This window comes from Epargyreus clarus, unplaced genomic scaffold (genome assembly GCF_041222505.1).
Source record: "Epargyreus clarus isolate Ecla_fem2 unplaced genomic scaffold, WU_Ecla_fem_2.2 ptg000027l, whole genome shotgun sequence".
Taxonomy (NCBI): domain Eukaryota; kingdom Metazoa; phylum Arthropoda; class Insecta; order Lepidoptera; family Hesperiidae; genus Epargyreus; species Epargyreus clarus.
In genome coordinates, this window is record NW_027332234.1 from 3,054,194 (window position 1) to 3,066,124 (window position 11,931).

At 34.6% G+C, this 11,931-nt stretch overlaps 1 protein-coding gene across 2 annotated transcripts in view; it reads right to left on the reverse strand.

Moving 5' to 3' along the window:
- Positions 1 to 6,606, reverse strand: part of cutlet (chromosome transmission fidelity protein 18 homolog) — a 41,191-nt gene extending 34,585 nt beyond the window's left edge. The window contains exons 1-9 of one of the 2 annotated variants that reach the window (XM_073088638.1): positions 6,261 to 6,606; positions 5,490 to 5,898; positions 4,585 to 4,738; positions 3,782 to 3,970; positions 3,120 to 3,339; positions 2,424 to 2,552; positions 1,665 to 1,833; positions 988 to 1,177; positions 379 to 524 (exon numbers count right to left, since the gene is read on the reverse strand). In XM_073088638.1, the coding sequence (XP_072944739.1) occupies positions 379 to 524; positions 988 to 1,177; positions 1,665 to 1,833; positions 2,424 to 2,552; positions 3,120 to 3,339; positions 3,782 to 3,970; positions 4,585 to 4,738; positions 5,490 to 5,898; positions 6,261 to 6,348 (1,694 nt within the window). In that variant the 5' untranslated portion in view covers positions 6,349 to 6,606. The remainder of the gene's footprint in view (positions 1 to 378; positions 525 to 987; positions 1,178 to 1,664; positions 1,834 to 2,423; positions 2,553 to 3,119; positions 3,340 to 3,781; positions 3,971 to 4,584; positions 4,739 to 5,489; positions 5,899 to 6,260) is intronic. The other variant, XM_073088639.1, reaches the window with a different exon arrangement.
- Between the last annotated feature and the right edge of the window lie 5,325 nt (positions 6,607 to 11,931).

Genomic DNA, 11,931 nt, shown 5'->3' on the forward strand with positions numbered 1-11,931 from the left:
TTTTCAACATATTATCAGTCGACAAAAAATGTACTAAAATAAAAAAAAAGTAAAAATATGTAAATAGTTTGTATAACAACAACACTTACCAAAAATTTTGTCTTCCAGTATAGGCGTTTGCAGAAAAAAAGAAAAAACAAACTTGAATATTTCTTATTAAAAGTGTGTTATGGATTACTTTATTGCGATATATTGAAATACTGTATGCTCAAATACGGTATGTATTAATGACACATGAACAGAGAAACCATGCAACTGATCTCCTCATTATCAATAAAGATAATTTTTAAATAAGCCTTTCGATAAAGAATCTCAGTACAAACTATTAATATTACACTCGAAATGTACATAAAAATACTAAACATATATTTATAGTACCTGTCGTACTCCCCAGCGGCGTAGACAGTCCTCAGTATGTCATTCTTCTGGTCGTTGAGCGTGAACACCGCTTGCAGAGCTTGCATGAAGCTCTTCGTACAGTCCTTGGTTCCTATTGCTGCATTCTCCACATCTTCCACATTCAACTACAATAGACAGATTATTTTTCTCATTACTTGATTATTATTATTTCTTTTTTGTAGGTTTTTGTAGGAAGACTTGTAGGTTTTTAGCTACTTATGCCATAACTAAATTCAAAAAGTTTTTGGGTTAATGAGAAGACTTTTTCAACAATGTCATAGCCAAGTGAATTCGTCGAATTAGAACAGATATAGTTCGCGCGCGCAGGTGTAGTCACAGAGCTAATGCGGTCGAACACAACTACACGCATATACTCCGTAGCAACAGTAAAAGCACACTAACGCAGCGCATGTACCCATGGGCGTGAGCGGGCGGTGGAGGGTGCCGGGGACTCGCGCTGTCTTCGTCCCGCTTTTGTCTACAATTTGCTGTAGTGATGCGACTCGTTTATACATTCAGAGCGGACTAGATGTTTGGCGCGGACTCTACCAGTTTCTGTCGGGGACTAATGAAACAATGATCGTCCACCTGGCGGCCGCGCGCGCGCAGGAAGCTGAGCACGTGCAGCGCGGCGCGCACGTCGCCGGCCGCGCGCGCCGCCAGCGCCGCCAGCGCGCGCGGGCAAACACGCAGTCGCTCGCGCGCCGCCACCGCCACCAGACGTGCGGTCAGCCGCGCGCCGCCCGCCGCTCGCACCGACACCACCAGCGACACCGGCCTATAAAAAGTATTAAAGTCACGACGGCGAAGCAAAGGCTCCTCAACGTAATAATTTTTTTTTGCTTTTTATATACGGCAGAGAATGGATACGGATTGTGAAGAGTACCAAATACTGAGTAGCGATTAGTGACCGGACTAGGATAGATATAAATACAATAACCTGATGCCTGCTATAGTTAAAACGAAACACATGTATCCAATAAATTTAAGATAACATAAAAAACTAGGTGTCCCGGCAAACGTTGTGTTGCCATATAAATAAATAAACTTTAAGGGTGAACAACCATTATCACTTAGGGGTATGAAAAATACATAGTAGCCGATTCTCAGACCTACTCAATATGCATATAATAATTGGTGAAAATCGGTAAAGCCGTTTCGGAGAAGTACGGTAACTAACACAGTGACATAACAATTTTATATAAAAAAATAACAAAAAGAGGGAGAATTATGATAATAGATAACAGCAAGTAAACTAAACTTACCTCAAAGGTCTTAATGATGTAGCATACAAGTCATTGCAAATAGCAATAACGGGCCGGCGTAAGGGCTGCGATTTGCCTTTCTTCTTACCCCCTTCATCCTTCTTCGTGGTAGCTGTACACCACTTGACTAGTAGTTCTACCGTTTGGATTGGCGCGCCGTCAATTTCATCTGAAATTACATTGATATTACAGCTTACAAAAAATAGTATAAAAACATCAATAAAAGTATATAATTGTCATATACATTTCTACTCTAATACATCTCTAAATCTATTTAACCTAACTATTTATAAGTCATTGTATGACCATCAACATATTACTATATAAGTACCTTCGTAAGTATGAAAAAAAAATGTATTCAATATTTTTTATTTTTTTATAATATAAGAGTAGCAGACGAGCATGCAGTCCACCTGATGGTAAGTGGCTACTGCCGCCCATGGACATTTGTAATCAACCCCAGATAGGATTACATATTCCTACCTGAGGTCGGCCACATATGCGCCGCTACACCTGAGGACTAAGCTAGAACGCCTCGGAAAAGTCTGTCTCCCTTACCACACCCTTCAAACCGGAACACAGCAGCCCCTAACACTGCTGTTATTAGGTAGAAATAGGTATGGCGGTGGTGCCGCCGGAGTCGAACCACAGGGTTCTACCACCATCAGTATCTAGTATATAATATAAAATTAAATACTATTTCTATTATATATAGTTTTTTATTTATATATTTCATTATGACTAAAACGCTAACGTTACCTAATATGAGACAATTGGGCCGTCTATCCGCATCGAGCACGGATCGCATGAGCGTGGCGTTTTGCAACGCAGTGCGGAACGCCTCCGTACTGCGCTCATCTGATGCGTTCAACTCCACTGGCCTGTAACCTGGAAAAATAATAAAATTATTTTAAAAAAATACAAAATATTTGTGTTCACATCACAATAATAATTATATTACGACACAATATTAAAACAAAGAAACAACATTTAAAAATTATTATTTTGTGTACATAAAATCTAATATTCTCTCCTAGCAAACTATTTTAGAATGATAGATCAAAGATAAAAAATTCATCTATTTAACGCTATGAAGGAGTGTTGACTATATTGATTTAATATAAATACAAAACTAAAACGAAAAATGCACAAAAAGAAAAACACATGAGTTTTCTTTACCCTTATATAACTTTAACTATGACACTAAAATTAATTTATAGTAGCTACTAGCTGACCCGGCAAACGTTGTGTAGCCATATAAATAAAAAAATGTCAAGGGTGAACACTTTATCATTTAGGGGTATGAAAAATAGATAGTAGCCAATTCTCAGACCTACTGAACATAGATATAAAATTTGGTGAAAATCGGTAAAGCCGTTTTGGAGGAGTACGGTAACTAACATTGTGACACGAGAATTTTGTATATAAGATAAGACATTGAATTTAAAGCCTCACCAGCCAATTTAGCCAACAGATGCGCCAACGTAGTCTTCCCGACACCAGGCGGGCCGCACAGCAGCGCCACCTTGTGGTGCGGGCGGCCGTCCTCGTCCAGCTCCGGCTCTAACTCCCTCTTGCCCTTCCACTTGTCCGTCAGCTGGAACTGCCCGGTGCGCTTGCTGAAACTGTTCCGCTGTTGGGGTTCCTTGGTTTTCACCTCTTTTTTGAACACCACCTGGATATTTTGTGACATTTTGAGTACTTTAGATGTATTGAGAAAGAAATTTTGAAATTGTTTATGTCTGCATAGCTTTCATTTAGTGTAGTTTATCAACATTAAAGGTAGTTTGAATACATGAAATAGAAATTGGCTGCTGTCTTAGTTTTTACCATGGCTTTTAAGTAGTGGACCAATCTACATTGGGGGAGTATACTGCAGGCTTCCCCTAGAGTGTAAAGAGACCTAAATTTTAGCAGTGGACATATAAAAGGTAACAGATAGAACTTAAGTAAATATAATTTAAAAAAATATTAGGAGACTATTTTAAATTGTGATAATCATTCATTTGATTGCATCACATAATCATGCATAATATTGGAATAGACACTTTTCTTACAATAATAAATTGTAAACTAATATATTTTACCATCCAATTTATAGTACCAAAAATATTCACCTTATCCCACAAATGCAACCAGTGTAATAGAGCCCTGTTTACAGGCTCTTCAGACAACAGCTCTACGTAGGAACTAGGCCGGTACTTCTCTACCCAGAGATCAGTACTGACTGCTGTTTCATGCTCATCTGGTAATGGCTCCTCTTGGGACGTTTGATTTTCTATCGCTTGTTGTTCTTTTTTTTCTAACTGCAAATAATTTACACATGAACATGCATATTAACATAATATGAATTCTACTATACCTATTTCATTTTTATATACCTTTATATAAGTTTGGAGACGACAATATGATCATATAAAGTATTGAATTTGAATTTGGATCATGTTTTCTAACCGAAACTTAAAGGAATTCATCCTTAGAAAAATTAAGGTACAATCTAATATGATGGATGATATAACAATAACATTTTTTTTTACAAAATATTAGGCTTAAACAATGTATGAATAGTTACTAAGTAACACAATATGGTCATATAGGGCTTGAACACAAAACTGCGATGCGACGCGATGCGAATTCGCAACGCAGAAAATTGCGATGCGAATTGCTGCGATGCGATATCGTGCGGCGTAGCGTCTCTCAGGGTGACCAACAACAACAACCACTGTGCGATGCGAATCAATTCGCAAGTTCTTGCGATGCGTCGAGGGAGCTCGCAGATTTTTGCGATGCGACGTCGCATCGCAGTTTTGTGTACGAACCCATACTAAATAGTAAACATACACAATACATCAAATTAAACATATTTGTCACATCATAACACCATAACAATGTTAGGAATAATAAAAGCAATGTTACCAACATATTTCCGTGCTTCCTCCCACGCACTGGCATATGTAGATTGTAGTGATAACTTTTCTGGACCTGTATCTAAAGATGCCTCCCAAAACTCCTCAGATTCTAGTCTGACATAAATACGATCACCATCAGAATTTGTCAAGGGAAAAAATGCCCATCTGAAATGGAAAAGTATTACAAATATTTAATAAATTGCCATTTATACTCATAAAGTGCCTTCAACATTAAAACAATTAGAGGATAAATAAATTTGTTTTTTATGTTTCTAATTTCAAGACTAGTGGTTATTAAATAACAGTTATAAGGCTCCATTTCTCATTGAATGACAATTGAATGTTCGACAAAACAAAGTTTTTCTCTATAAAGTACTTTGACAAGCATACATACAGCATTTATTTGGTACATACATACATAAATACATGTTATGTGGCTGCAGATTTATATCTGCTATATTGTGTCAGTGTCTTTGCTATATTGTGATATAGGTAAGTAATGAATGTCAATAAATATATGGATACTGTGTTGTCACTAAGTTATCTCTTCATCATCAACCCATTACTGTCCCACTGCTGGGCACGGGTCTCCCCTCATAATGAGAAGGATTAGGCCATAGTCCACCATAGGCCAAGTGCGTATTGGTAGACTTCACATACCTTTGAAATTTTTTTTTATAAATCTCTCAGGTATGCAGGTTTCCTCAAGATGTATTCCTTCATCCTTTAAGCAAGTGATAATAAATTTCTAATACGCACATAAATTTGAAAATCAGAGGTACGCACCTCTGATTTCAACCTCGGACCCCTCGATCGAGAGGCCACGTTTCTTAACCACTAGGCTATCACTGCTTTTTTTTAAGGTAAGTTATTCTTAATTTACCCATATTTCTACAAAAATATGCAATGCAAATACCTTGGTATAGTAATTGAAATATTATCCTTAGCTTCATATGAAGGTTTAGCTGCATTTTGTATCCTAGATGGCTCAGACAGGATCTGTCTCAATTTCCTTTCTTGAATAATCCTTTCAATCAACTCCAAGTCATTTTCTTCCTCAGTCTTCTGTTTCTTGCTTGGCAGTTCAAAATTTTCGAAATCAATATCATCTATATCACCAAATAATTCTGCTGCAGTTCTTTTGTTGGACACTGGTAACTGTGTACTTTCTAAGGGTTGCAGGGATGGGGTTAATGTAATGATCTTGTCGCTAGCAGGGGCAACAGGGGTCAAGTGTTTTGGTTGAGTGAGTGGCTTTTGGGATGGACTAGAAAAGTCTAAGCTTCGTTTCGCTGGTAGTGTCTTCTTTTTGACCATGTTTGGCTCTGAAATAGATTAAATAAAAACTAAACTTAACTAGAACTAGATAGTATAGAAGCAAATATGTGGTAAATTTACATCATAATATTATATTGCCTAGAGTGTTGTAATTACGTAAATGGATGCTATTAAATATAAATTTCATAACTGTGGCTTTAATTTAGCAGAATCACTGATACTTAGCAAAGCAGCCTAGTGTTGTCTAACATACTCTAAGTCCAGGCTTCAAATTCAAGGTGTTTTTTATTTCAAAGATGTGGGCATTTGTCGTGCAATATAGCTTAAAGCTTTATAAGGGAGGACACTTACAGATTCATTATGTGCGCCTAAAAAGATAACGGATATATATAAATTTGTATAATCTTACCCCTATCATCATCTCTTTCTTTTAACATCTCAAACTCATCTGCATACATGAGTTCATACTCCTCCTCAGGATCAGGAAAGTCACTCATTTTGAATGAATAGCTTTTTCGCGGCTTATAAATGAGTAAACAAAACTTGTACACTTAACCTATACGTTATTCATATAAGCTAGATTAAAAGCAACCTATACCTAGAGGTTACTGCTTTAAACTTGATTTTATAAGATAGCATTAATACTAATATATATTTTTATAGTTCAATCAAATTGAATTCAATAATCAATATCATTGATTTTGTTTGAATCTTGACTTCTTGATTGACAAATTTGATTTTTAGTGACACTGACAGTCTCTACTTTTTTTTTTAAATGGTATTTTACGGATTTGGCTTTTTGCCTTTCAGCCCGACAGTCGCTAAATGCTCGGAACCATAGATATATTATTCTACTGACGTAGGGTAGATTGACAATATCAAACGTCAAGCGAGCCTAAAAACCTCAGAACAATACTATATAGAAGATGGTCTAAAATAAAAACTAACCCAACTATATTTTATTCATTATTGTCTAATAGCATTTCATGTGTGGGAATGAAACAAAACATCGTTGTTTGTTTCGATCTATTCTGAAGGTGTCACTAAAATAGAAATGATAAACGTCAAATGGTCACCTTTGGTCCTCTTATAATACATACAAATTTAAAAATACTATCCAATCGTCAAATGTACTTTGACTTTGAGTGATCTCGTCATCATAATTTTGAAGTAAGTATTATGGTTTCTGATGCGAATCGTGAGTAGTTGTGTAAAATTTGCGAGAAATTTATAAATTTCCCTTTGAAAATGTGCTTAGAACGTATAATTGCGAGATAAAGAGTGTCAGCATAAAATGTCTTGTGTTGTTGAAGGGTGTAAAGCCCATAGTTCGCGGAAAGAAAACGATACTGAATCTCATTGATCTATAACCTGAAGATACGCCGTAAGCGGGCAAAACTTGAAACATACAAAATACGGCAAGTGGTGTAAAACGAGTTAAAACGACGACAGTCGCTCTCGCGCGGCGTAGTAATACACACGAATGTCACTGAACACGTTAAGCGTCATTATTTTGAATTTTAAGCCTCAAAATGCCTTCTTGTGCAATGCGTAAATGCAAAAATTATGCTCGAAAAAGAAACAAACTTCATGGAATCACCTATCACACGTAAATGAAGAGAAATTATTAAATTTTGTTTATTTTTCGTGTTCGATCCGCCATGATTACGTGAGTAACCAGAAAGAGACAAAGTATGTTTTTGTCAATGAAAGTGATAAAGACGCAAAATGCATGGTCATAGATCAACAGAACAGAAGTGACATCTTATTGAAGCTGACGATGTTCATATGTCGTATGTTATAGTTTTAGATCCCACTGCTTAATTTTTATATTAGTGTGTTTTTAGTCCAAATATAACTTTTTATAGTTTATTTTAATAAAATAAAATCGATATATGGGAAATTCTGTATCCTAATCTCTAAATTTTCTTCGATACCTGTGGTAAATAATAAAAAATATTACCATAAAATGTATATAGGATAGTATACGGTATTTTAAAATTTCTTTAATTGAATAAATATTTCAATCGTTAAGGTCGTATTTCTTCCTTAACCTAAACATAATTTAATAAACAATCTTTGTATAGCCAGAAATTAACGCTCAAAAAGACCACGGTAAAATTAGAATCTCATATATAAAATTCTCATGTCACAATGTTAGTTACTGTATTCCTGCGAAACGGCTTTACTGATTTTCAGCAAAATTTATATGCATATTCAGTAAGTCTGAGAATTGGCTACTATCTATTTTTCATATCTCTTAAGTGATAAGGGTTGTTCACTCTTAACATTTTTTTTATTTATATAGCAACACAATGTTTGCTGGGTCAGCTAGTACATTTATAAAATTTACACAACTTTGCAATTAATGGTCATGTGTAAAATAAAACTGATAATAATAAACATAGATTAGTAAAGATACTTCGCCGCCTTGAAATTGAAATAAGCCACAAACGGCTTATTAGTAAGTTATTTTTTTGAATTCTTGACAAATAAAAACATTTTTAGAGAAAATTTACGAATAAATAACTAATACTGCGTAATTTACATAATAAATAAATAATTATTTCAAATATTTTAGGGACATTTTAGCACGGAGACGTAGCAAAACTTTTTTACGCAACTATTTCAATTCTCAAAACTGGGTACATTTTCTTGTTAGGAGTGAGTAATCTTTACTAATCTATGATAATAAATATAAACAATTTTTAAATCGTATATTTTAAACCAGTCGATACATCTGTATAGATACATTCTTTCAAATTATATTTTTATATAATAATAATTTATCTGGTTAAACTGTACTATAACATTTCTACGTAAACGACGTATTAAAACTATTATCGACAGTTTTGGACATTTTTTACCTTCTGTTCCATTATTTCTTTGTCTTTGACAAGCATGCGGATCAATGGGAAAGCCACCATACGTCCCGTTTTTAACGGGACAGTCCCTTTTTCGATGCTTCGTGCCGTTGTCTCCGAAAATGAACCGTTGCCATTGTCAATTAAGTAACAGTAAATAGTATAATTGTGAAAAAAAAACATGGGGTGCTCCATTTATCAGTTTTCATAAAGCGCCCCACATTTTTTGCACAATTATACTATTTACTGTTCCTTAAATGATTCCTAGATTGAAAATTATTTTCTACTTTTTAGTTAATTTTATCATAAAAGCGTGTTTTTTATTATTTTTAACTATATTTTTTCAAGTAAAAAGTATTTGACATAAAAAAATCGATGTCCCGTTTTGACTGAAGTAATCATTGGTCACTATATTCCATGGTCAATATTTACGTTTGCGTACACTTGAAACGCAAGGTCAAACACTAGTTGTCTTTTTTTATCACATTGTTCTAATAGCTCTGTCCCTTATAGAACATTTGTCTATGTAGTTAAAGGTAAGTAAAATAAAAAAACGTGCATGTGTGCTATCAAAGCAGTTTCGCTCAAGTTTTCTCTAAAGTTAGTGGGCGTATAACATGTCTAGTATAAAATGTCATTGCTGAATCTTTAACATTTCACCGGTAAGTTTAGACAAATATTTTATGTTCTGGTATCATATTGGGAATATAAAAATTATAGTATCTAAGAAAAAGTAGTACTGTATGTCTGTCTACTTAAGATAATACACGTATTTGCTGTAATATACGGATTGTATTGTAAAGAAAATAAATGCAAGTACCTATAGGTTATTAGTGTTGTAAAAATTGTTATCGATAAATTTGATCAAGTAATCAAACTAATATTGTTACAGGTTTCATAACGATGAAGCGATCAAGATTAAATGGAGTCAATGTATTAATAGACCAGAATTATGTATAATGTAAAATCGGTTCAACTCATTTTTTCAAGCAGCTTCAGCAGCATGATCCGAATTATAGTCCTTGGAGTGTGTTCCTAAAACGCTGGCTACATTGCCTCGCTGTATCACTATTCTCGCATATTAATAAATACTTAATTGTTAATTTATCTAATTATAATTCTTTATGTGCACATATATGCATATGTGAACGCATCTTCTATATTTATTTTAAAAATCATAGAATAAATGTTTTTCGCTTTTTTTGTCTTTTATTTTGTGATACATGAGACCCACGGTTTTACCTGCATTAGAAGAGGCCATTACTATGAAGTTACTTTAGACTAAGAAGCAAGAAAATAGCTTCGAAAATAATGTTACATTTTGTAGCGCAGTGAATTTTAATCTGTGGTGTGGTGCGGTGTGGACAGTGTTGGCAACCGTACGATAATTATCGTACATGTACGATAATTTGATACCACCGTACGATGTACGATTGCGAGTCATTATCGTACGCAAATGTACGATAATTGGCTACTTGACACTTTTTGGGAAACTGTTTTAATGAATTCATATACGTATTATATATGCCTTTCATTGATCATTTTTTCGAAAAAAGGGCTATTTATTAATAAAAAATATATTTTTATTACGGTAAACGGAACGTTACGCCAAAACAGGCGGTCAAGTGTCATTTCGTAGCGTGACGTCAACATATTGAAAATATAGAAATAAACTTCGATACATAAATACATATTCTGTCACTGTAAGTATGCATAAATAAATTTAATAATTGTTTGATTAACTTTGAAGCCATTTAATTTTCGCAACATTTTTGAATCGCACAAATTTTCGCGCCATCCCTCACGCGTGCATCGCGCCTAATGATGTGCCGAGTCGGCCATTTTTGGTATTCGAGTACTTTAGTACTCATATAAAAAAGAATCGAGTCAGTACTCCAGTCCAAAGTACTCACAAAGTACTCGAGTACTTTGCACACAACATACAGTCCAATAGCACGGAAGAGCAAAAAAAAAACGCCACTCACTACACAAAATTAAACAAGTATTTACTTGTACGAGTAGTAGTTGTAGTGTACGAGTATCGTCATTATTCGAGTATTACTGGTACTCGAGTATCATTATTGGTACTCGAGTATGCGAGTTTATGTAAGTACTCGAGTACCTGACTCGGCACATCTATATTTCCCGTTACGTCTCCAACTGTCATGGTCTAATTTACGCGGAACAATACCGACGTGTGCAGTTAAGTGGTGCAAAAACAACACGAAATCGAAGAAAAAGTGCAGAGAAATATCGTTTCATTCGTAAATGCTCTAAAAACTATTTTTTTTTAATATTTGTCTAACACGAAAATAGATGACAGTGACAATTTCAATTGTCAAAACTGGTTACATTTTCTTGTTAGGAGTGAATAATCTACGTTGTAGGTCTACAATTCTCTAGTACAATACGGCAATGTATCTATGCAGGTTTACATGTTTCTGATAGTACATATTCAATTCATATAGACAGACGGGACCGCGAAAATCATTTTATAATGTGTTTTTTTTTATTAAATTATATCTGAAAACAATATTGACCATAAACTGTTATCCTTTTAATTATAAATATTGTATATGATAGATATTCGGCTGTAACAAAAGATTTTATCAGAATATAATTGATAAAATATACTAGTAATGAATATCGATCATATCACTAGCAAAATCTTAACTTGTGACAACGTCCATTAAAACGAAAAGGAGCGTTTCTAATGTCTCTTTTGCGCACTATCACTACCATAAATAAAAAGAGATACAGTATACGCGATGTAGGTAATATTTTTCCTCGTATTCTATGCTAGTTATTATTCTGAGACAACACCGGTAAAATTTGACAGTGACAATAGTCGAACTTTTAAAGCTGTACCCTGACGTTTCGACAAATATGACTGTTTTGGTATTTGTTTACGTATTTGCCCATACAAATTCCAATCAGCGCCCCTAGCGGATTGTGTCAGAACTAGGAAATCGTATTGGCCCATACGTAAACAAATACCAAAACAGTCATATTTGTCGAAACATAAAAACTCCTGGTAAGGGTACTGGACTATATTTCAGGCTTAGATTATTTTTTCTTAATATTTTTAATATTATATTGAATTGAAATACTTTCTGTATTTCTGAACTGAAACACAAACGCAGTGCACGCAGTTCATGCGATATTAAATGGACGCAGGTGCCCATTTTGAGATCATTTATATATTTTATTTATTTC